The 27,859-nt window shown below is 30.7% G+C and overlaps 1 protein-coding gene and 1 non-coding gene across 2 annotated transcripts; one reads left to right on the top strand and one right to left on the bottom strand.

Annotated features, from left to right (window-relative positions):
* Positions 1-1,122: 1,122 nt before the first annotated feature.
* LOC113856104 (polyamine oxidase 1-like) lies at positions 1,123-11,200 on the bottom strand. Its single transcript, XM_027487780.1, has 10 exons — positions 11,065-11,200; positions 10,702-10,951; positions 10,435-10,572; positions 10,208-10,269; positions 9,785-9,939; positions 6,900-7,043; positions 4,803-4,952; positions 2,850-3,104; positions 1,874-1,955; positions 1,123-1,769 (listed from the first exon to the last, which is right to left on the bottom strand). Exons 1-10 carry the CDS (start codon positions 11,114-11,116, stop codon positions 1,558-1,560), a joined length of 1,500 nt encoding a protein of 499 aa, XP_027343581.1. The 5' UTR covers positions 11,117-11,200; the 3' UTR covers positions 1,123-1,557.
* Positions 11,201-26,605: 15,405 nt separating this feature from the next.
* On the top strand, positions 26,606-26,712 carry LOC113856769. Its single transcript, XR_003503002.1, has one exon. It is a non-coding gene; the product is annotated as a small nucleolar RNA R71 (small nucleolar RNA).
* Positions 26,713-27,859: the final 1,147 nt, after the last annotated feature.

Raw genomic sequence — 27,859 nt, 5'->3', positions numbered from 1 at the left:
AAACTTAATTTAAAAATCCTTTATTACTTCTCGATCGGTACACTTATCCTCCGAACAGAGAGGAACCCTACTAGTACCTCTTTTAGTTTCTTTTAAAAGAAAAGAAAAGAGTAATAAGAACTCTTGCTACGCTCTTGGAACACTTTCTTTAAATTTCAAAAAATATTAAAAAAATAACTCAAGTCATTTCTAACTTATAATTACATGCATACATATCATAATTATTTAAAACTTCTATTCTTTTTATTAAATTCTATACTAATTATAAAGTATTAATCATTCTCTTAGAATTATTTTTTATAAGCTAAGCATTGTCTAAACATCAAATTTTATAAAAAAAATATTCATTTAATAAGATTATAAATGAAAAATATTCTATTTATAAATTAATAAAATATAAATTTTAATTTAAAAATATTTATAAAAATATAAATGAATAAATAAATATAACATATCTAGAAATTACAGCAAAATTAGAAGAAAGCTAATTTAGTCTGAGGAAGTTTTCATCAAAGAGTGGAATATGAGGATAAAACATGTACATAGAAGACAATAACTTTGCTGATGTGTTAGCCAAAATTAAATGTTCTGTTTTCATGATCCTGTTTTTAATCATTTACGAGTTACTTATTAGTAAACTAGGGCATATGGTAGTTGTTGATGCTGTGTGAGTTACTAGTCACCAACTGGTTCTCGTGCAACTTTCTCTTTGTTTGGGCTTAGGCCCGTTAATAAAATAAAATAATTTATTTGAATATATATATTAACAATGATATAGATTACATTTATTCTTACACTATTAATAACTTAATATAGAAAATAATTTTTATTTATTAAACCATTAAATTATAATTATATATTATTTATATTAATTTTTGTAAAAATCAAATATTTATAAAATTGTTATAAAATGGTCTTATTTTTATAAATGTTAAAAGTATATATTATGTTAATTTTTATATATATGAATAAGATATTAAATATTTTGAATCAATTTTCAATTTTACATGTATAATTTATATAATATAAATTTTTAATCTAATTAAATCATCTAAAAAAATTATAATTATATATATATATATATATATATTCTTTTTGTATGTTATATATATATATATATAAAAGCAATCAAATGTATGTTATATATATATAAAAGCAATCAAATAAAGTTCGTTTCTTTTAAATGGACATCACTGACTGACAAGTAAAAAGTTAGGATCCAAACATTAGCTAGCATCCTTACAATGCAACTTGCTTTTGACTATAAAGAACAAAGTAATCGTACGCGTATACCAAATAATTTCCTTAAAAAATCAAAACCTAGTGAGCTGCGCTAGCAGTGAAATGGACTAAAGTGAGGAGACATCTGCGCAGTATTCCGGCACCTCTTCCCCTCACCAACATACTACAGAAAGTGGGTAATCTACATTACCAATGGGGGCACCAAGGGCTTGGATGAGACTTAGGATCAAGAATGTCCTGGCCATGATGATTCTCATCAAGTATGCTTCTTCAAGCATCATCTACAAGGGGAGGACTCTCTACAGTCCCAAATGGTCATAATATTGGCTCTGGCATCCCAAGCTTGCCACTAAGATATAATTGTGTAGGAATATCGCATTTATGGATGTTGGAGACCGTTTCTGACTTCGACATTGTTAATGATCCTGACAATGCTAGCAAGGGCTCTAACAAAAGAGTTTGGCTCTCACTTTTTCTTTCCTTTTCTTTCCTCATTTCTTCTAGTAATGCTTTGCTGGTGTCAATACCTGATAAGCATCCAGGAGGAAAATAAATTCATATCCACGTGTGAGGTCTTCAAGTTATTGCTACTAGAGTTATCAGCCACTAGGAATAGACTTAAGTGCCTCACCTGCGAGGTATCCACCATGTACGTAGCCGTTAAATCTTTCACTGGTGTGCTCTCCTGTGAAGAAAATTCGACCTACTGGGGCCTGAAACATTTCAAAAGAGATAAACTATATAAGGGCGAAAATAGTTCTTGGTTTGTTTTTTAGATGAAAGGAAGTTCTATAAATAATAAGTTTTAAGTTCCTTTAATTTAATTTTTTATTAATTCTTTTTTTTTCTCTCTTCCTTTATTTTTTAAATTTTTTTCTTTTTTCTTATCTAAAAATTCTCAAATAAAAAAAATTATTACACAAGTCTTTTCCTTTTCTCCTAAAACCTAATTCCCAAACAAAGCTTAACTTATTCACTTATTTAATATTTGTGTTGGGCTTTGTTGGTAAAACACCGTCTATGACGTTCAAAATTTCAAATATCAAATTTGGAAGTGAGCATCCCCGGATCCTGCTTCCCTATTCATCAGCGACCAGGGGTACCATAAAATGAAAGTAACATCAGATTCATTCATTCACAACTAAACGTGAATTTAGTGTTTGAGTGATGATAAGAAAGGGAATATAGGTATGTGCTATGTAGCATTGTCACTATGACCCCCCCCCCCCTCCTCTCCCCAACAGCACATCTTTTCTCTTATGGGGAAGATTGTTCAGGAATGAAATCAAACAAAAACAAATTATATTAAATTCAAGGCCTAAATAAATAAATGTATTTGTTTTCGTATTTAGTACGTCAAAAATTCACTAGCGTTGAAGGAACTAGGATGACAACAAACTCCTTGACGCAGAAGTATAGTGATAATTAATTATAATCGCCAGCTGTAAGCTCGAGGTCATCTCTTGTTTTGTTTTCACATGCACTGTGGTGCAGAATATATAGACAAGTATAGCATCAATTGATATGTTAAAGAACAGAACACATTCAAAAAGACATTGTCACGCAATTAAAAAATATATGAAAAGTCAACAGGATAATAAGCAAACCTTAATATTTTGAAAAACTTTAAGGTTGGAAATAATGGGGTAGTTGCTGTAGCTGCCACGCTGAAACCTGTTATTCCACCAGCAGGGAACAAGTATATCAATGGCATCCGGGATGTTGGGTCCGAACATATCCCTGAGAACTGCCATAGCTTCTCTCAAGGTCTGTCCATCTGATTGAGCTTCCACACGTTTTGATTCCCCATTAGTCAATGTCACTACTAAGATATTGGAGCCAGGATATGCGTTCTCCATGTGCTGGTGACAGAGCAGCAAATTAGCGGATAACAAAAAAGATTTGGATGAGTAAGCAAAGAAACTAGACATCTATTCTAATTTGTACGAGTCATAAAGAGATTAGGTGAATCAATCCCAAAGATTATTTCAAAATTATTACGACTCAGTTGCGAAGGATAGATATACACGAACTTACTCCACGAACGGAGGTGTTTTAAATCCACGACATCCAGATCACAAGGCAATAACCTTTATGTTGCACTAAGGTTCGCCCTCAAAATTATTTTGATTCATTTACCAAAAAATATTATTCCGATTCTGACTTCAATTATTTTCAGTTCTCATAGAAAGTTCAAACACAAAGTCAATAGGTTCTCAGTATTGACAAGAATGGAAACTAATATCCTGGAACAATATTCTATGATGTCCAAGAGGCCATTTTTGCTTTTTATAATGCTATTCTATAGTTTGAAATATGTCCTGTTACGTAATATAGAAGAGAAACAAATTCTGGATGTTACATAATATAGTTTAAAATTTTGGATGTTCAAATAACGGGATTGTATTCTATATTAAAGAGAAACAAATCATAGCAGTTCCCATTACGAAACTTATACAGATAACTCCAAGGGAATGCCAACATTACAACCATCGCAGAGAAATAATGAACCATTTAATATTTATTAACAGTGAGAAGGAAAAAAAAATTATTTCTGTTATCCCAACGGAGATGTATTAATATTACTGTAATAAGACAAAAGGAAATAGTTGCAGCAGCAGTATTTAATGTCATGAAGACGTAAAAGGTCAAAATTACAACTTCAAATATAAATAAATAAATTCATACCTAGGTGTCATCTTGCGTAAATCAGGGAAGGGGAATATAATCAAAGCTATTTTTCCATATCAAACAAAGGATTACTTCTTATCAATTATAGAGTTCGGCTTTAGTACGTTGAATTACCAAACAATAGGGATAAAAATGGCATTTAAAGCTAATTGTAAATAAACTCATCATGAAGTTCAACCGATCGTTGATTTGATTCGGAACTAGGTAATGAGACAGATGAAATTCAATGACTATATAAGAGCACTGGGATTTATGCAAAACCTCACAGGATGTGAGGAGCCTGTACATTTAACAGGGAATTGTTATGTTACAAATATCTAAATATTTGACCAGAGTGGATAACAACAGGAAGGGGATAAAATAACAGTCTTATATGCTTAATAACTAGTTTGATAACATTATTTCAGCTATTTCTTGTTAATCAGGATAAACCACAAGTTTAATTGATAGCTGGAAATTAAGATGCACCATGTGACCCACATGTACCGCACAATATAACAACAAAGTATTATTTAAATCCTCAGCATGCCAATCGCTGTCTTTAGTTTATGCTCTTTAAATCATCTAAAGGAAAGATATGTATGCTCAAGTTGGTCCCTAAGATTAGGTAAGCGGCTTGTACTTTCACGGGAAGTAAAATTGACAGCATAGCAAATTTTCCCTTATTTCGTTTGCTGGCAAGAATTAGAGATTTTAATTGACTTATAGTAAGTTGGTTCTCTGTTCATCCTAATGAATAGATGAGAATTACTTCAAACTTTGTCGAGAATAGAAACAAAACAGAAACAGAAAGCAAAAGAAACAGCTCATTAGAAAATACATCATGGAAAATGAACTGACAACCATTAAGGAAAATTTAAGAAAAAAACCTGCCAAAATGTGTAGTAGCCTCTCCGCTCGTGAGCATAGATGAAGAATTCCTTTTCGGGTCCACTCGGCCAGAACTTATATGGAAACTTCAGAAAGATTTTGGTGTACACCATCACATCACATTTCTCGATGGCTTCCAATTTCCATCTCTGTTTCATTATTTTATTCATCATGGACATTGAATCAGACAATATTTTGCTCAAAAAGACAAAATGTATTAACTAATAAAAACATTATTGAAGGGACGTTTAGACGACTAAAGCCCACCTAAGTAGTATACGGAATCGGAAAAGTACCTCAATGATAGTACCCCTTAATATTTTAGTTTTATGGCCTCATATCATTGGTAATGCAAAAAATTTGATCAAATACATTACGTGTTCTTATGCATATCTCGTTCAACATTTAAAATACTCTGTATTGAAGTCCTTCAGACCTCAACTCTGACACTAATCATAAGTTTTAATCATATGATAGGCATTGAAATCACATAAGTTGTGATATGCATATATTTTCACAGCTTTGCCTTATGTTTAAGATATTATACTTCAATTCTTATTTACAACAAATAAATACTTAATTTATCCAAAACTAATAACAAATACTTATATGTAATAAACTTTTACTGATAATATTAAATAGTTAAATTAATGTACTATGTATTAAATGAATGAATGTATACACTTAATGAATAAATGGTGAGTACTTCATTGATATAAATTTTAAAATAAATAATGATATAAAAAATACTTATCAATTAATGTATCTGAAAAAGAGTTTTTATTTCATATATTTAATATAAAAATTATTGATACTTATTTTTTATTAATATGATTGAGAATGATAAAAAAAATTAATAATATAGAAGAAGAAAACTTAGATGCTATTTGGTATGTGCTGGTAACACTGTTTATCGATTAAAATTAGTGTTTTATTTTAGTAAAATATTTACATTTGTTGATATTGTAAATTACCAAAGCAAAACTTTAAATTTAATTGGCAAACAATACCAACAATACATAAGCAACTCTACTTAAATTTTGTCTCATACACGATCACGTTATGCGTGTAAACCATGACTTGGCCTAGCTGTATAACACAAAAGTTTCCTTACGCAATCTCCCCCGGCCCCTACCGGACACATAATTGAGAGGGTTTAGGTTAGGTTGCTTTTTTTATAGTGTTTTATTTCACGACACAGGGCATTAGTCCACCCATAGGCTTCTAAAATTCATATGAATATGATACAAAAATAAAATCGACAAACGTTTTCTATGGTGACACCAACCCCACTCAGTTACTTTTGATCCTTTCCTTTCCATTTTAAAAGTAAAGCTCGTAAGTTAGTAGATTTTGAGGTATTGGAACTAATAAAACATGACTAACTATTTCATATAGCTGCATTTATTCAAGCTAGTTAACTATTTCATATATATAATTTGATTGCAATCATATAACAACCATTGTAAGGTAAGTAACATTTTAAATTTCTGAAGACAACACAGACAAGGGAGCTATTTGAATTTACAGCTACAAATGCAAGTAGGTGTCCTCTTTCCACGTGTTGACCTAAACAAGCGGGTTAAAAGACCATCTACGATGAGACTGTGGATCACTGATACCGTGGATCATGCAATCCATGGTTTCTGCATATGAAGACACCTCGAAAACTTCTTCTGGCGTCATCAACCAGAGAGCTCAATTTAATACGAAACCTATCTATCCCTATATTTCTTTACATTCCCAACCAATGATATTTAAGACTGTGGGGCCACGACCTGTAAACAGAAGGGAAACTACTACTGTAGGGACCCGTATAGACAGAACCACACCCTAAAGATTCCATTTCCACCACGTTGGTAGCAAGTAAATACGTTACTATAGAATATAGAATGGCCTTGATTCTCAATTTAATGCCCTTAGAAAGATCAATGTGAGAAGCACGAGATGTCCACATATTTAGGACCAATAGGTAAGCTCCACATCATTTTATAAATTATACTTAAGTTATAACAGCTATCTTTGCTTGATTTTACACGGGGCTCCTGAGAGTAGGGGCAAAAAAGAAAGGAGAATAGTATAAAGAAAAGACGTACAGGTAAGGGTGGATTGAAGGTGAGTAGGTCGCTTTGGAGAACGCCAATGCTCACAGACAGAATCACGTAATTGGCTTTGTAAATGCAACCATCCTCCGTTATCACCTTAACGCCACTTTTTGAATGCTGTAATTCGCGGACGACCTGGACAAATCCATGCAGAAAATTATGATTCGGCTCTAAATTCTCCTTGTTATTACTAAGGCGAAGAAGTTAACTCCCAGTAAGTAAAATGAACTCCGTGACCCACAAAAATCTAATGCTGTCAAAAAGAAAAATAAAGTAGAAAATTGAAGTCCAAATCAATAAAATCTCATGAGAATCTGAGCTGTCAAACCTTGAAATCAACTAATAAATTTGAGGAATATTTATTACAAAAGAATCTGAGCAGACTTGGAGCACATCCAACTATTGCTGATTTATTGGAGCTTTATGTAATTGGTCTTTTTATGTGATCGAAGTTAAGAAATTAAAAATAGTATTTTTTTATTAAAAATTATAAAAATTATCTTATATATATTATTTATTTAAAATTCTTAACATGTTTATTTATATATACGTGGAAAAAACCGTTATGCAATGTATCCAGAATTATAAGTCTTAAGCCAGGTCCATTAGTTTCTGATCTTTGAGCAATTGAGGAATTGCCTAATAAATGGGGGATATTGACAAGACTCCCTTCTTCCGTGTTATTATTATTTGAGATGAAATGACATTGGGTCAATTCAAATAGTTTGGCTGGTAACAGAAATTGGAACTCCGGGGCCAACTAATTTATGAGATGTAAAAGACCTTCAAAAGGATTGAAATAGAAGGCATTATTTGTGGGTCAAATTTTGCTTGTAAGTGGAGGTCCCCAAAAGGTTTCGGAATATTGATGTACGACGGCAAACCATTGAAAATATGCAGCAACGGTCAAATACACCCTGAGATCGACCTGCTTAGTGTTTGTCTTCAAACACTGAAATGATGACTAAAAAGATTTCTGTAATCAAAAGAAAAAACAAGAAAAGAGAGAGAAAAAAAACAGAATAACCCCAGTACTTATCCACCAAGTGTACATTCCCCAACTGAAGAATACATAGGAGAAAAATGTTACAAGACAACTTTTGTCGTGATTTTTTATGGCAATTTGAGTAAGTAGTTTTCAATTATTTTATTTTATCCAACAACCACCTTTATAATATTTCAAAATTCTGCCCTTTTCTTAACATTTCTTCTACAAAACGTAAATGTTAATTCAACGTCAGGTGAAATTCCACTTCTTTCAAAATTTTATTCGGTTTATTTTGATTCGTTAGTGTTTCATTTCATAAGTTAATAAGCTAGATAATTTTAAGCGTCGAATATATCCCATCGAAAACTTCTTAAAGATTGAATATATTAACTGAAAATATCATACAAATTTAATCAGGATAAATATAAAAATTAAAGATAGTTTTATTGTTTAACGAAAACTACAGTGGATTAAGCAAGATAAATAATGATGAATGCAGGTAACCCTTTCATGGTTAGTGATTGATGATTTTATTTTTTTTAAAGTTTGTCCAAGTTATTCTATGAGTAAATAATTCTATTCTAAGTAGACTAATGGGATTTGCCAATAAAAGATTAAGATAAAATTTAATATAATGTATTAACTTTGTTAGATTGACATGAGATTCATGCCGAAGACACAGATACACACGTCTCTCTCTCTGTATATATAACATTTCTGATGCTTATATTATTTGTATTCGTACATAATTTTTCTAACACTCAAATTTTAAGATAGATACTAATAACATCCTCTATTGAGTGTACTTTATAACACACACTGTCTGTAATTGATCAATTTTTTATAAGTTTAAATACTTACATGATAAATATAATACCTTAAAAAAGTCAATAACAATAAATGTGTTGAACAGTGTACTACAAAAATATATTATTAACATTTTTCAAATTCTAATTTTAATGAGTTAAATATTCTTTTAGTGTCACTAAAATACATCAAAATTTTATTTTAATTCTTACATTTTTTATTTTAAACTTTAAAAAATCATTAATTTTAGTTTCTACTCCCTATTAAACATAACATTACCAACTCAAATATTATTGCGTGTTAATTATTTTAAGTCACGTATTAATTTTTTTATGAAACTACTTTAATGAACGAAAGAGACCAAAATTTGATATAATATTTTATCTGTATGGCCAGTAATTTTACGCCTTAAAGTTATTGACATTCCCTTTAATAAAAAAGGACTTTGGATAATACTGCAATCACATCCATTATTTTTATTTTCTCTTTATAAAAAATGCTTCGCTAGTAACATAAATCTGTAATATATTTTCTACAGTTAATTATTTCTTGATGACATCAGCATCTTCAGTATATTTTATTATATGATTTAAAAATCTTCTCAAAGCTTAATTAAATTAATTAGTAGTTTATGTTTCAGAAACAAAGTATAGTCAAAGCTTCACGTAAAAGGTATGGGAGTTGACACCAGAACAAGGAGCACGAAATGAGTGACAGAAATATCGCAAATGCACACGCAAAAAACAAAAGCTAAACAGTCCTGAAAAGTCATTATCTGCAAACTCTAAAAGTGGGACACTCGAGCTTAAGTAACAGACAACGAAACATAATAACAAAATAAATGAAAGGGGCAAAATAAAACAGAAGGCAACGGAAACAAACAAATACAGATTTTCACCGGGTATTCAGGTAAGGGGCAATGCCAATGGTTAAGTAAACAGACAATCCAATAGAGTACCGCCACTCCATCAGGTCATGGGCAACGGAAAAGTCTTATGAAAGAAAACTTCTAAGAGAGAGAGAGAGAAAGAGAGATAGAGAGAGAAACAGCTTAATTATGGGGTGTTGCATTGTATTGTACCTTGTTGAGTTTGAGACGATCGTCCAAGATTCTACCCTCCGATGTGAAGAGGAAATCTTCGGCCATTTTGTACAGCAAGTAATCGTACCCTCGTTCGTCCGCAACCAAAAATTCTCTCTCCCCAAAATCCACGTATGTAGATATTGGTTCTACCTCTGCACCCAAAATTTCCCAATTTCAGAAAAGAGTCCAAAAATTTAAAAAAGAAATAAACATATTGAAGCAGTTAAGGAATCGAAAAGGACATTAAAAAGCTGTTAAGACTCCACTTTGCTTCCAAATAACTTTTTATTTCATTTTATCTGTTTTGTGTGCACGCTCGTGTTTGTTGGACAAAACTACAAGCACGAATTTATATTACTTTGCTTTTTGATTTGCTTCATGGAGGCAACAAATTAACAGCGAAAACTCAACGGATCCTACCAGCCATTTCGAAATCATGGAGGATGAAATCAATGGCGAGCTCTATCGGCGTCTCCGGCGTCCTAAAAGAGGAAGCAGAAAAGATATAAGCAACAAAAAGGGAAAAAGAAAAGAAGAAAAACAACAAAACAATTCAAAAAAGGAAATAATTGAAGGCATGATTATATACAGCCACAACAACACATTCACAGAATGGCTTTTGCGGCTGAAAATGACGCTTCACTTACGAAGGCGGTTTCGTTAGTTTGGAGACATTGTTATTGCTATCATCGTCAGCTTCTGCCTGGTTCCTCAACTTCTGAATCGCCGAGTCCACCGCTTTTTTGTACGAGTCAGCAGCGATTCCACTCGGAATGATGTTCCCGCTGCAACTCCACACAGAACTCAGTTAGCTAAAACAAACCAAAACAGAGCATCGAGGACAAACAACGAAACGACGTCGTCAACACTATAAATGACAAAACTTGAGAAAATAAACTATTGTTCGTTAGAACCTGCGATCGTAGATGTTGTAGCGAGCATTGCTGTAGTCGGAGAAGCATGTACGGAGGCCGAATTGGCCGGCGAGTTCCCAAACAGGATTGGCCTGTGGGCCTCCGACGCCGGCGATCCAACCGGCGCCAAGCTCCACCGACACGTCGCCGAAACGCTCCTTGCGGATCCTGCCGCCGATGCGGTCAGAGGCCTCCAGAATCACCAGGTCTTCTATGCCGTTTTCAGCCAACACTTTCGCCGCAGCAATACCTTAATTGAAATCAGCAAAGCATAACAAAGAATGAGATTCGCGAAAATTCAGTGTAGAAACAGCGGTGGTGGCGGATGAATGAGGCACGAGTCGTTGCCGTGAAGGAACTCACCGGAGATGCCGGCACCTACGATGATGACGGAGGAGCGAGAGGGAGAGTCCATGAACGTGTGAGAGAGGTGGACAGAGAGAGAAAGAGAAGCGAAATAGTATGTGTTTGGGTTTGTGTTCTGAGTTCGTTTCGTTGACACGAGCAGAAAAATTATAGCGGGAGTCGGTTTATAAAGGTTCATTTTTGTGTTTTTATTTATTTATTTTAATCACTATTGTTCTTTGCTTTTTAGTTGTGATGCAAAATAAAACTCGTTTTAAACAACAATGTTTTATGTGTGATTTTGCATTTGAATCTAGTCCACGAAGGTCGCCACTCGCCAACGCGTTTTTCGACGGGAACATGGTGTGGAAGCTGCCAGAGCACTTACCTAAACTTTTAGGGGCAACCTTTTCTTTTCTTTTCTTTTCTTTTATAACAAAAACTAAATTTCATTCTTAAGAAATTCAATATAGGATACTTTATTATATTGATATATTAAAATCTCACAGAAAGCGTTTAAAAGATAAAACTTTTTAAGTATTGTATTATAAGTAATTTAAATATATTTTAATTACAATTTCAATTAAAATATAATATTAAAAATACTTAATGATATACTTGATGTGAAGGTTTAGAATGACGAAGAATTGTAATCTTAATATCGAGACCATGTGAGTCACCTTGCATGATTTCCTTAATGTTAAGTCAATATGAAATGGTATAGAGATGATTAGTGAATTTGAACGGAAAAAGGCAGATAAATGATTAAATTTAGCCATGGTCTAATGCTTTGCTTTTATGCATTACATGATATGCATTAGGTAAATGACATAAAATGGTTAAGTATGAAATATAAACAAACTTGCAATGACAAAGTTATGCATAAATATAATTATGTCACAAAAATTGTGAATTCATATGATTAATTAGAGAACATATATAAAATTAGTTAGGAGTTGATACAATTATCCCAATTAGTTTATTCAGTTAGACTATCAATAAATAAGTAAACATGACATGTTAAGACAATTTGACAAAGTTATTCCTCATAAAATGTCAAGGTTAGAGAGGTACTCCACAGGGTTAGTCCTGAATTGACATCTCTGTTAATAATTCTAAATCATTCTACTCTTTATTTTTATAAATCTTCCTAATTACTAAATAAGGAAAATATTCAATGTATTTTATGTTTTTAACATAATAATACTTACTTTATAAAATAGTAGGAGAATTATTAGGAGGATGTAACAAAGCTCTACTAAAATTCTAAAACTCATGATACAGAATTCATCCCTCTCTAATTAAAATTTTTCTAGTAATGAAGTTCCTTTTGAAAAGAAATTGGCCATAATGTTCACACTGAAGACAACTTATGATAGGGTTTGGTGATTGTATTCAAATGCAACAAAGAAAGTAATATACTCCTGAAGGTAGAGAAGAGATTTACTTCAAATTTTGTGAAGCTACCCCTTCGTTTTAATGAGGTAAGGCTATCATAATTTCCTTTTCTTCTTCTTCTTGATTATTATTATTATTATTATTATTATTATTATTGTTGTTGTTGTTGTTGTTGTTGTGTCTAATATATAATCTTTCTGCAATTGATTGTGCTTCACCCTCACTATATGAATTTTTGTTATCAAAACAATTAATTAGATCAAACAGAGAAAAGTTATTTACTACATGCTTATCCAATAGAGGACTTCTATGTTTATTTTGTTGTGAAATTCGCACAAGATTATGTGTACCATCTCTTATAATCACCAGATTTTGTGGGTCATTATAAATTTGATTTTGCCATTATGCCCAGGGAGGAAAAGCGACACATGCAATGCAAAGACATTCCCAATTTTTAAAGTAATCACATGAGTGTGTTTAACTAAGTTTTCTATTCTTCTCTCAGATATGAAAACAAGTTTGAACAAATTTAACTGAGTTTGCTATTTCTTTTATTCATAATGTTCATTTTTTGCAATTATTATTGTTGACACATTTAACAGTATACTTCTAAAGATAGCAAGGAGATTTCCTTCAAATACTGTGCAACTACCCCTTCATTTAAATGAGGTAAGATAATCGAAGTTTGTTTTTCTCTCTTCTTTTTATTATCTTCATCTCTTATATATAAGCTTTCAGTACACATACAGAGAGAGATGTGACATATATAACGAGAGGATATTTTTGAGAATAAATATTAATTATTAAATTTTATCATGGATAATTAAAGCATACAAATTATGTGAATGTTAAAAAATCACATTTATTTTAAAGTAATTATGTGACATTTTAAATTCTTTTGTTGCTGCACCTATAAGATCCCTGTCTTCAGTGTTAGGTATGAATTGGCAGAGGTCCCCAGGGACATTACCTCACACTACCTGCAGTTGAAGTTTTTTATTGAATGGAATGATTGATTTTATGTTATTTTCCCCATTTTTGGCACTTGACGTTGTTGTGTTACAAATTTTGATTTTAGACGAATTTGATGCACCATTAAACATAGGATTCATCAAGCAAATAACTTTTATCACATCTCACTCTTCTAATTATCGTTATAGAATTGACCTATTTTTTCTACTCAAGCTGAGGTAATGAGTGTACTCTTAATTTTAAAAGCACTATTTTAAGAGATTTATTTCAATTCTATTTTTCACTTACATTTATCACTTCATTTGTCATGCCATTTTTCTTTTTCTGTATTACTCTAATTTTTTATTTTCTTCTCTTTCACCTTTCTTTCACATACTCTGTCTCTTAAACTCTAAATAAAGAACCACAGCTTCAAAATATCTGAAAATCAGAAATTGTTAGGGAACGGTGAAGAAGATGGTCACTCTATTCTACTCAAAGGTTTTTTTTTATCTTTATTATTAAAGATTATATCAATTCTATGCCGTTACAGTCACATTAAATCATTTTGACAGTCAATACAAGATAAGTTTTTTTTTTGTTTTTATTATATTTTTTCCCCAAAAAATGTCACGTGCAGTATCTTTTGGTGTATTATTATTATTTTTTTCCTGAAAGCGTAAATTACATTAAAAAGTCGAGTTTATGCACGTATTTATTTTCAGAGCTTTTATTTATGAAAAAAATTATATTAGATTATTGTTAGGTTCTATGTTTAGCCTATTAAAGCAAGGTTGTAAGCTTTTGTTTCATTGTAGCCACCATCTCATTTTCTTATTCTATTGACCCTTGAACCGTGGATGAAATTTGTAGAAAACACATATAGAAAGCATAGTTGCTGTGAGCCCCAAATACTTTCTGTTTTCTTAGCTTTATTAATCTTCTAAATTTTATTTTTAGGATTTTGTTAACCTTAACTTTAGAGATGAGTTTAAACATTTAAAATATGATATTTTTAAAAAAAATTCAAAAACATATTTATTAGATTAAAGTTAAAAACATGTCATAAATGTTTATCTTTCCAATAAAATTTTACAATTATTAATATTTACACTTAATTTTTAGGAGTTTGATTGAAATTTTTTATTTCAAATTGTTGTAGATGTGTATGTATTTTCAATTTGTTTCAAATCTCTCTTTTAAAAAAAAACATGATCAGTGTGACTTGATTTGAAGATTTGTGAAATTCTCCATCCGCAGGCGTTCTTTTGCTTCAATTTTTCACTTATATGGGCTTCTAAGAGTGTCGATAGCCCTAAATCATATTTTGAATTCATGCTTTATGTTCCCGGGTTCTAGAAAATTCGATCAATTCTCAGAATTGACAGAAGGTGATTGCTATATATCCATAAATTCGAAAGAATATTATATATTTTTTTAATTTAATATTATTTCTAATAGTATTCTTCAATTATGGAATCAATATTTAGACCTCATAGAAATTACTTGTATATTCATTTTTATTTGATTTCATGAAATATGTATTTATATATCAACAGAACTGCAAATGCGGTTCTATTGTTTTAAATTATAAAAAAAACATTTAAATGTATTTTAGTAAAATTAATGTCGCTCACATAGTATTAAATTATATTATATTTTATATTTTTTATTAAATTTTGAGAACAGTAAAAATATGAACTATAATATTTTTGAAAAAAAATATGAGAGATATTAAAAAATTATTATTTTTTGGAATTATATTAGAATAATTTTTTAAATTAAATTATTATTAAGAAAATTATGTGTAATTTAAAAGTAATCTTAAATCTGTTTTTTTTCTTTTCCCTTTTTACCAAAAGAAAATCTGAAATTTCTAGAAACAGATTATATATTTCTTTTAAATTATTAAAAATAAAATAGAACGTTTTAGACAAATTATTTGTTAAACTAATTGTTTTGAATTTTAAGTAGTGTTCTGAAATTTTTAGATTTTTTTTATATATATGTATGTGAAAAGACTAAAGTACCCTTAGTTCATATTTAAAATGGCCAATTGCCCTTCTGATTATTTGATTTCCACTTCCAAGAACCCTAAGAATCTGGAGTTTTGGTTCAATTGAAACTTAAAATCTTATCCCCTTGAAATTGGAAGAAAAAACAAAGACTACAGTGAGTATTTATTTTAACCACAACTTTATATCTTAATATGTGGTCCTGTGGACCCATTTCCACCACATTTTTATTTTCTATGACTGTAAGTTTCAGCTAGTTAAAGTTTTCTTTCTATTTGAAATGTTGTTTGATGAGTAGCTACAACCAATATGTTTTAATTCTATACATAATAATATTTTTTGTTTTCAGCTAATAACTGAAGGTAATTTTATTATTTTTATTCTTATTATTTTAAAGTAATTTCTCCATTACTCATTTTTTTTCTTAATTTTGGTTTCTTTATTTTTGTTACATTGAAAAGGGAAAGATATATAACAAATAATAAAATATATATAAATGTTATGACATTCATTATTTTAGAAAACAATAAATTGTAAACGTCTTAGGATTTTTTAATAAAGTCACTGAATCTTAATTTTTATAATAAAATATTTATAAATTATTGTGAAATTAAAAATGATTATCTTATTTTAAAGAAGATAAATAATTTTATAAAAATTAAAATAAAATTATAACTTTTTAAGAATTCAAAATTATAAAATTTTGAATTTTTTTAATATTTTATATTTATTAGCTAGTCTAACATCTGAGTTTACTAAAAATTTTCATTTCAATCAACTAGTTTAATAGCTTTCAACTTGTTTTTTGCTAATTTTTTCCACACAAATCCTAAATCTTATTTTCATCTTCCTTCAGGTGAAGCTAGGAGCCTTTTCCCCTCCCGTATTATTTTCTATCTCTTTCACCCAAAACTCTCATAAGAAAATTATAAAAATTGATTTTTGTTTGATCTTTAATATTTAAACTTCAACTAATTAAGGTGAGTTTAATTTTTTAAAAAAATATTAGTTAGCCTTCTTTCTTTTCCTCTAATGATCATGACCATTAGATAATATTACTTAGGTTTTTTGTTTTTCTTTAATATAATTAGAGATAAATTATAATATTAATGTAAATTTATTAAGAAATCAACTCACAATCGTTAAAATCCTCAATATTAGAGACCAGTGAACTTAGTGAAATTCCTCCTTAAATACTAAGGTAAGAGAGATGTTATACAATTTTGTTAAGATAAAGAATAACAACTTAATTAAAATTTGGATAAAATTTGAAGTACGTTGCAAAATATTTGCTATTACATTATCTTAAACTATTTTGGTCATTTATCATTATTACGAGTGAACGTTTAACTGAAATTCTGATTGAAGTTTTGTTTCAATGTCTTAAATGAGTTTACATAATTTTACAATTTTATGAAACATAAATTTTTTAATAAAACTATGTTGATTGAAATCTTTTTTACAGGACTATTAATTAACTGGCTATTATAGGTTAAGCTGTTATGAGGGTCGTTATGTTTAGTTAGTTAGTTTCTTCTTGCTTTTGCATTCGTGTATATATATATATAGAGATGACTCTTGTTGTAGGTAATACTTGTAATTTGTCATTTTACTTTGATTTTGAATACATGAGAAATTTTAGTATCTTCCTTTTCTTTTCTCTCATCTTCTTTCTCTCAATTTCTACAATTGTGTTAGAATCAATATGGTATCAGTAGAGAAAACTTATGGATCATCATCTTCGATTTCTTTCCTTTGATTATTTTGTGATCCTGCTGCTTCTTGTTCATCATTTCTGCGTGTTTCTTTCATCTCTTGATCTTGCCATAGCGGAACAACCACTAAAAGATTCCAGTCAAGACCTAACCAATCCTCTTTTCTTGCATCATTTGGATGGTGTTGGACTTGTTCTTACCTCTCAGCCTCTCAATCACAAGAACTACACCACTTAGAGTTGTGCGATGTTGGTGGCCCTCTTTGTGAAGAACAAGATCCCTTTTATTGATGGATCCTTCCTGAAACTTGTTGCAACTGATCCTGCCTATGTTGCCAGGATCAAAGGAAACAATATGGTAATTTCATGGCTTTATAATTCAGTTTCTAAAGATATAATCACTTCTATTCTTTTTGCAAGCACTACCAAGAGACGATTTGAAGACTTGTTTTTCTAGAATGAATGGACCAAGAATCTTTCAGCTTGAAAAGATAGTTGATGTCTTTACAACAAGGTGTTGATGATGTCAGTACATACTATACAAAATTGAAGTCCATTTGAAAAGAGTTATCTGGCTATAAACCTACATTTACATGCACCTGTGGTGGACTTCAAGCTCTTCAAGATTACACAGAATCTGTATATGTCATGTCATTCCTAATGGGGTTAAATGATAGCTTCTCACAAATAAGAGGTCAAATTCTTCATTCAGATCGATTACCATCTATTGGAAATGTGTTTTCTTTAGTTATACAAGAGGAGGTATAAAGAGAAATTGTGATTACTCACACTCCTGCTGATAACACTGATAACATGAAATTTGTTGTTCATTCATCAAATAAGCAAAATTCTGATTCAACCAATAGCCAAAATAACAAGAAAAACAAACCTAAATGTGCACATTGCAATTTACTGGGACACACTAAGAATAAATGCTATAAGTTAGTTGGTTATCCTCCCAACTACAATTTCAAGAACAAGCAAAATGCTGCAAACCCAGTCACTAATATTCTAGATCCTCTAACTCAATCTTCTAATGCAACCCTAACACCTACTCAATGTCAACAATTGATAACCTTCTTGGCAAATTAATTGAGGACTGATAGCAATGTTGAAGCTGTTGCAACCAATGTCACAGGTACCTGTATGAATATCAATATGAAAATGCATGATACACACTATTCTTGGATTTTAGATTTAAGAGCCACATCTCATATTTGTTGTTTTAGAGATATGTACAATTCTTATAGTCTTTTAACTGATTCTCATGTCTTGCTGCCAAATTCACAAAGGGTTACAGTTGAGGGGATAGGAAGCATTAGACTAAATGATGATATTTACTTTCATAATGTTTTGTTTGTACCAAGTTTTAGATTCATTTTGTTATTTTTACTAACATTGATTAATGAAAATCCTTTTAAATTTGTTTTGCAATCTAATAGTTTGATTCTCTAAGGCCTCAAAACCTTGAGGATAATTGGCACTGCTAGGCAAGAACAAGGACTACTGTTGTTTGATTTTCCTAAGGCATCTTTTTCTACTTCAAATTTTAAACTTTGTAATTCTGTTAGTTATGATACACGGCACCACAGATTAGGCCATATTCCTGTAAATGTTTACAAACTAATTGCTAATAAATCCAATTTGTCTTCAGTTGATTCACATTATCATTGTAGCATATGTCTTTTTACCAAGCAGAATAGGCTACCATTACCTAATCCAAATAATTTTAGCCCTCATTTGTTTGATTTGATACATGCTGATGTTTGAGGACCATTTAGAGTTCCTACATATGAATGATACAAATTTTTTTTTCACTATAGTTGATGACAAGAGTAGGTTCACATAGACTTACCTAATAAAATATAAATCTGAATGTGCTGTTATTATACCTCAATTCTTTGCTTATGTTGAAACTCATTTCAAAATTTCTATTAAAAATTTCAGATATGATAATGCTAACGAATTAACATTAATAGTTTTTTTTTTTTTTTGCAAAGAAAAGAGTTTTATTTCAATTTTCATGTGTGGAGAGATCACAACAAAACAATGTTGTAGAAAGAAAACACCTTCACATTTTGAACATAGCCAAAGCTTTAATGTTTCAATCAAGTGTTCCTCTTAAATTTTGGGGTAATTATGTTAAAACAACTATATTTTTTATGAATCAGACTCTAAGTCCTATTTTGAACAACAAATCACCCTTTGAAATCTTGCATGAAAAGGTTCCTATCTATGCTAATTTTAGGACTTTTGGCTCTTGATGCTATGCTTCTACTCTTCTTTCTAGCAAGCACAAATTCACTCCAAGAGCTACTGCTGCTATTTTCCTAGGCTACCATCAAAGTTATTAAGGCTATAAGCTTCTAAATTTGACTACAAATCACACCTTTATATCTAGGGATGTCAAATTCTTTGAAACCATTTTCCCTTTAAAAAATAAACATCTTGATATTCCTAAAAATGAAGCCTTTAACTCTTCTTTATTGCCAAATCTTACCACTCTTACATATGCTTATTATGATGAACCTCTTGCCTCTCATCCACCTCTAAATATTTATCTCAACCAACCTTTACTTTCGAAACCTATAGAAGAGCCTATATCCTTGAGAAGATCCACCGGAAACACTCATCCACTAGAGCATCTAAATGATTACCACTGTTACAATGTTAGTGATATTGTAACACATAGATTTAATTTTCTAATAAATAAATTTTTCAATTTGAAAATAATAAAAATTTTCATTCATGGTTCCTAAAGCATAGTTCAATAAAACATTTTAAAATAGAAATAGAACATTTCAATAAAACATTTCAATAAAACATTTTGAAAATAATAAAGGAATTTAGTGGAGTGGAACACACTCACCCTTACTAATATATTTCAGGTAATGAAAGTGAAGAGATAAAGAGAGCTGGTCCATTCTAGAATAATAATCCAGTGGTATTGAGAGGAAGATTGCTTTTTAGGGATTAAGACAGTTTGAGAAATTATAATATTTTATCCTAATTATTCATATTGACCAAGTTATGTAAATATTTCTTTAATGTCAAATTTTAGAATTTATAATGCTTTGATGAATTTTGTTGTAATAAATAATTTGAAGAGGTTCTTAATGATATTCTAAACTTATATGTACACAAGGTGAACCAAATAATTTGCTAGATGTAAATTAAATTTTATTTATTACTTTAAAGTCTTGAACTTATTCCTTTGAAAATTTTAAATACTGTGAAATTTTATACAATTTTCATAAAAGAAATACAAGTTTTGTTTTTATTCCTTAAATTTATAAAATAGAATAAAAGTTTTTCTATTTTTCTCTTTTGCTATAAAATTTATTTATTTTGAAATAAGAAATTTGAGGATGTTACACATATCATTGCATACTTTAAGTTGTTATTATATTATGAATTAAATATAACTTTTTTTATTATTCTAAAAATGAATTTCTTTTTCTTTTTATTATAAAATTATGTAATGTCTCTCCTTTTTATTTGCTATATTTTTGGAAAATTGTATAATAATTATTGTAGTTCTAGAATACAAATGTTGATTTTAAAGAAGATGATAGTTCAGTATTTTGAACTAGGTTGATGGATATATGATGAAGTGACATTTAGAGGAGAGATTTTAGTCTCTCCAATTTTCATAGGAACTAGACACCTAATTTTACTTTCGCTTAGATGATTTTTAATTTGTTTAAGTGAATTTTGACTTTATCGCTTAAGTGAGCACATTTCTCGCTAAAGCAAATCTTGAATAGCTTATGTGAATATAAATATCATCTAAACGAGAAATCATTGGCATAATTAATTTTTACTCTAGCGAATTTCACGTCACTTTAGTGAATTTCACCTTGCTTAAATAAATTTATCACGTTAGTGAATGCTAATAACCTTAAGCAAAAATGGGATAGAGAGCAGACAATGGGAACATAGATGGTTGCTTAAACAAGACCACATTCACTTAAGCGAGACAAAAATCACTTAAGCGAATATGAATTACCTTACATGAAAATGGGTAAGAGAACAGACTTTGGTAGGTAGAGTGATTCACTTAATTGAGTCATAATTTACTTAAGTGAATCTCATATCACTTAAATAAGGATGAAATAACTTAAGTGAATTATCAACAAAGAGAAAAGTTTGTTAGGGAAAGCATTTTGCTTAAGCGAATTATGCAAAAAATTAAAAATAGTTTAGAAGTTGAAGATTAATTAAAATACTTGCTAAAAGACATTGTTTATCTTCATATCTTGTCACAGAGGGACCAATACACTTTATCATATAGTATTAGAATATACATTTCACACAAAATGATGAGATAAATACACTAAATATGAACAAGAAAAACAAGGTTTGAAATGCAATCAAGGTTGATCATGCATTGAATCATGTATATCATTAACAGGTACCTTTAAAATAACAAGATAAAATACAAAAAATTTTATAAAGGAAAATAAGAGAACATAACTCAAGTATTTTTATGTTAAATGATTGTACTGTCAACAATGTAGCGAAACTAAATTAATTAAGTAAAGTGTGAGGGGAATTATAACATAGATGTGCTGAACAATGTACTTGAGACAATTTATAATGTATTGATTCATACTTCATTGTCTTTTTGCCTTGAGGGTACTTGGGACAATTTATAATGTATTGATTCATACTTCATTGTCTTTTTTCCTTGAGGTAATTTTTTTGCGTCCAACTGAGCGTATATAACATTACCTATGTGTCTTGCAAGTGTGCTCATAAGTTGAAATGATGACTTTTGCCATAGTCCATAATTCTCAGTCATATCAATCTTATAAGCTTGGAGTTCAAATATCTTACAATACGAGACAAAGCATTTGAGTTGTCTTTTCTAGTTGTAGTAGATGATTATGTTCATATAAAAACTCATGTATAACAACTTCTTTACTAAAGACACTTCAATTCTTGTATAATAGTCAATTTAAGTCTTAGCTCTGTGCTTAGTAATTTGTTCATATCTTTTATCTGTCATTTGATGACTTTTTAGAAGTTGATCCTGCCAAACTGGATGTTATTTCACATTTATCTTACCCCTTTTGTGTTAGAGAGGTTTATTCTTTCTTTAGACATGCAGAATTTTACAGGAGGTTCATCAAGGACTTCTCAAATATTGTCATTCCTCTCTCAAAACTACTGTAGAAGGAGGATGAATTTGACTTTGATGATAGATGCAATGAGGCAGTTGATGTGTGACACATCTAATTATGCAGTGGGACCTATCCTTGCACAGCGGATTGGTAGAGTACCTTTTATTTATTATGCCTCTAGGACTTTAGACCCTGCACAATCTAATTACACCACCACCGATAAAGAGTTGCTAGCCATAGTCTTTGCATTGGGCAAATTTAGATCATATTGGTTAGGTTCAAAGGTTGGGTAGTTACTTACCATGCAGTTCTAAAGTTTTTGTTGAAAAAGACAGATTCCAAGCCAAGACTTATTCGCTTGATGCTTTTGTTACAAGCATTTGACTTGGAAATACGGGACAGAAGTGGAGCACATAACCTAGTGGCTGAACACTTAGGCAGAATAGAGGGAGTCCCTAAACACACTCTTATCAAAGATGATTTCCCTGATAAACAACTTCTTGAGTTATGTACCTTACATATACCCTGATTTGCTGATATAGTTAATTTTTTGGTTGCAGGAGTTTTTCCAGCAAACTCACCAAAGGCTCAGAGGCAAAAGATCAAGAGTGATGCAAAACACTATGTGTGGGATGACCCTTACCTCTGGAAGTTTTGCAGTGACTAAGTGATTAAGAGATGTATTCTTGGCCAAGAGATCTCATCAATATTGCAGTTCTGCCATGCTTCAGCTGTAGGAGACCATCTCGGACCTCAAAGAACAACAAGAAAGGTGCTGAACTCAGGACTCTACTAGCCTTCCTTGCACACTCCCACTTAACTTAAACAACTTCACCCAAGAACACCCTCTTAAGTCCATTACCTTGTTCCAAATTTAGTCTTTCTGCACAATTCAGACTGCATACTCATTTTACCTACTCCAAGAGGATAGAGTTATTTTGAATTGCATCAAGATTGAGTGCAAGAACTAAGTTTGGGGGTGCTACTATCACTGTAGTTGCTTGAGGACAAGAAAAATTGTAAGTTTGGGGTGGTAGACACAAATAAAAACAAATATATTAGAAAAAAAAAGAGGAGAAAAAAAAGGGAGAAGGAAAAGATTAGCAAAGTTCATTAAACCATTTGTAGAAAAGAAAAATAGAGCAAGGTCTATGTGTGGGAAAGTGTTACCACATAAGGCAACCTAATGCAAAACATGATGAAAGAGTGCCTGAGCCTTATATGTTGCATCATTTAGTGCATCCGATTGTAGTTTTTGTGCTCACTCATTTAAAATATCTTTCTTCTCTTGAAAATTCATCGGAGCTATTGTCCTTTCTTAACCGGAATTTACCTTAACCTAATCCCATTCTTGACCAACAAAGCATATGTGACTCACTATATCAAGGTAAAGGAGATTGAGAATATAGTGATGAAAATCAAGGAAGACGTATTGAAGAGAAAGACTTGAAGATATTAGAAGGACTTCAAGGACCAATGATAATGGCAAGGGCAAAGAGAATAAATTGAGACTTAGAAAATATTGTTGTTATTCTAATTGAAAGAGAGCTTAATTTGGAGTTAAAAAAGCTCAATATGGTCAATTACATATGCTTAAAGAATTTAAACTCTAATAAGTTTTATTAGGATTTAATTATTATGTTTAGTTTATTTATTTTAATATTAGTCCTTACTTATTTTAAGTTTTTATTTAGGATAAAATCTTGTTATTTTATTTAGTTTATTTGAATTTAGACTTGTTAGTACAAGAAGTCCATTTGGGTTTGTGTTAGTATTGATTTACAAGCATTAGGCATATATAAGCTCTTGTAGACATACTTTTAATTAGTTTTTGAATACAATTTGAGATTGAACACTCTTGTGAGAGTGTGTGACTCTAGGTTTTTGAGTGAGTCAATTTTCTTTGATCATATCGAGAGGCCAAGACTCTTGTAGCGATCGTTTCTTAGCTTATCAATCTTGTGATTGTGGCACCATTTTTTATCCCTATTCTATTTCTCTTTTTTCTTAATTAATTTTCTTCTTATTTCAAGTCCTAATTGTGGCTTAATAATTTTGTTTTTATTGTGTGAAATCCAATTTAAGATCGTTTGATTCGGCAACACAGTTTGTAATTGTCATCAATTGGTATCAAGAGCTTTGGTTAGAATAGAATTGGTAGGTACTGTTCATCTAGTACTATTCATCGCAAACTGTTCACGTAGTGCTCATTAGAAAAAAATATACTACAAAAATAAAATTTCCAACATACAAAATTGAAGAAGTACATAAACAAAATATTTACTCAGAAGTCAGTAACAAAGAAATGGAAGAAGAATCTGAATTATTCATCATAAAATGGATAAAGGAACGTAATACAAAAACAATTATGAATGTATACTTTTTTGTTTTTCTTTATTTAGTTCAGTAGGAAATATAACATAATTCAGCATATGAATAAAGAGGTGAACCACTATGAATTCAATTTATCAAGAATTGAAGGCATTCATGTATAAAAATTTCATGAGTTCATTAATCTCCATCAAATTCAGACAATATGTCCTCTATAATCTCTCATATTCTAAACTAATTGCCAATTTTCACAATTAATTTCAGACATCATCCACTTAAGAACAGCAACGGACATTTCTCTAATTCTCCAACTTAAGATATCTACAATTAGAAATGCAAGGTTGGATAGAGATTTACTTGGATTGAAGGTACAGATGCAATGTAGAAGTGATGCAATTGATTTGATGTGCAGAAAGATTTGGAATTAAATGCTCAATGTTAAGGGAAGAAATTTAGAAAGCAGCATAAAAATGATGATCAAGTATTTATGTGGTTATGCTAAAGCATGTAACTACTCTTGGCAAGAATAATGGATGTTCCAGCAATTATAACAACCTGTGCAGACCCTTTAAGCTTGTGCCTAACCACTTTTTAGGCTTAGAGTGGAAGTTCCAGCAAACTACAACAAACTACTAGTTTCACTGTCAAAAGCAATTGGAAAGCAACCAAAAACTTAGATTATCCAGAAAAATAGAAATAAACATCATAAATTGAATAGAAATGAAAGGGAAAGAAGTGTGAGTTGTCTCTCACAAAGTACTCTTTTAACGTCACTAGCTTGATGCCTATTGATCTTTGGTTCTAAGAGATGATTTTGATAATAATGGCTCTTGCTCTATGTTTAAACGTTTTCCCTTTTTCTCACCAACTTGCAACTCTTCATTTAATTCAAAACTTGAAAGAAATAAAAGTGGAAGGACTTCCAGTAGTTTGATATAATCATTAAGTTTCTGTCCCTCCTCTTTATCAACTTGATATGCCACTGCAGCAAAGACTTCTTTTATAATAGAATGATCATTTTTTTTCTTCTTTCTTGTTGGTTCATCCTTCTAGTTTAGTACAATTGTTGTCCTCTAAATTTTCTTTTCTTAAAAGAGTGAATTTCCCTCTTTGCAAGTTGTCTTGAGCTTCTTCTTCAGTATTCTTTGTAGCTATCTTCTTCTTCTCATCTTTTAGATTAGAAACCTTTGCTCCACATTTTAATATGACAGCATGGCATTGCTACCATGAATTTACAATAGTATTACTAGAGAATCTATCCTCATCTTTCTGTGCCAAGTGCTATAAAATTTGTTCTATTTGAGTCTCCAACTTTTTCATATATTCCTCTTGATTTTTGAAGTTAGACTGTGTAACTTCCATAAATTGTAGCAGTGTTTCCTCTATTTCATTCATCCTTTCAAACAAAAGATTTTGAAAATTGTGGCTCTCTTGGAGGTTGAGATAAAGAAGCTTGACAATATGACTGTGAAGGTTGAAAATAGGCATAGGGGAATAGTGTTGTTGCAATATAACTTTTTGCTGTAGGACTTTATTGATTCCATTGATAATGTGGTTGACTCCTATTGGCTTGATATTGAAAATTAGAATGGAATGGAGGTTGAGACCTCTAAAAATTACCCAAGTAATTAATATGTTCTTAAGGTTTTGGTGTAAATATATCACATGCTCTATTCATATGATTCCTCCACAAAAATCACATATCAAGTAGCTTATTTTTGCAGCTCCAACTTGAAAAGTATTGATTTGTTGAGTCAAGACTACAAGTTGTTCAAAAAGTAATTGATTTTTTCATTTGATTTTGGTTGATCAAAGTCTCAAGTGCCTTTACTTCAAATTCTCCCTTACTTGCAACATGCCTCTCACTGAAAGTCTGATACATGCTGGTTGTCATCATGTCAATTAATTGTTGAGCTTCTTCTGTAGTTTTAGTATTCAATGAACCTCCTGCTGCTGCATCTACCATGGTTCTTGTGACAACATTCATCCCATTGTAGAAAGGTTGGATTTGCATCCACTCTGGAATGCAATGATGAGGACATCTTCTCAACAGATCTTTATATTTTTCTCATGCATCATAAAGAGATTCACCATCTTGTTGAACAAAAGAGGTGATTTCACTTTGCAGCTTGGCAAATTTTGATGGTGGAAAGTACTTAGTTAAAAATTTGTTCACTAGGTCTATCCAACTAGTGATGCTTCTTTGTGGTTGAGCTTGAAGCCAATATTTAGCCTTGTCCCTAAGAGAAAAGGAAAATAATCTCAAGCAGATAGCATCTTCACTTGCACCATTGATACGAATGGTGTCACATAGCTGTAGAAAATTATAGAGATGCAGATTGGGATCATGTAAACATTTCTAGAGAACTGATCTTGTTGTATCAATTTTATCAATGTAGGTTTGATCTCAAAACTGTTGGCTTAAATTGTTGGTCTAACAATACTCAAATTGTAACCCTGCATAGTTGGAATGACATAATCTCCCAAAGTCCTTATCCTGTTGTTTTCAGCCATATTGTTCTCTTTTACTAATGTTTGGTTCACACTTGGTTCTTCAAAAATGGATGTTATTTTCTGCACTTTTCTTTGCAACTTCCTTGCCTTTGCTTCACTCTTGAATTGCTTAAGAGCCTTGTCTGTATCTAGATTAAAAAATAAAGCAGCTTTATTTTTGGTTTTTCTTTGTATGTAAAAAGAAAGTAAACAAAATATAAATGAAGTTAGAAAATTATTGAGGAGTAAAAATGAATTATACAAAAAATTATTGTAGAACATTGCAGAAAAGTACAACTAAATGTAGAAACAAAAATGAATTATGAAGAAAAATTAAACAGACATACAGAAAAATGAAGAATGAAATTATACAGAAATAGCAGAAAAGTGCAGAAAACTACACAAAATGCAGGAAAAAAATATGATGTAGAAAATTTAGACAATTTGCAGAAAAATTAGAAAGAAAAACAACAAATGAAATGCTCAATCTAGTTATCTCTCTACTATTAATGATATTGAAAGTAAATAATCTCTGACAACGACGCCAAAAACTTCTCACAAAGCTGAGAGAACATTAATTCTAGGTATCTCTCTTGTAGCAAGTAATAAAATTTGGAATTCATTTGAGTCGCAAATATCGTCATCAGGGATTAATTCTATCATTTACCACTTTGCAAATCAATAACTAGTTGGGCTAAACAAATTTTGGAGTGTTTTGAGCATTTGCAAACAAAATCAATAAAGTGTAGAAATAAGAAAATCATAACAAAATAGAGCTACGAATT

This window comes from Abrus precatorius, unplaced genomic scaffold (assembly GCF_003935025.1).
Source record: "Abrus precatorius isolate BTA unplaced genomic scaffold, Abrus_2018 Scaffold11, whole genome shotgun sequence".
Classification (NCBI taxonomy): Eukaryota; Viridiplantae; Streptophyta; class Magnoliopsida; order Fabales; family Fabaceae; genus Abrus; species Abrus precatorius.
This window is presented reverse-complemented; position numbering and strand designations above follow the sequence as displayed.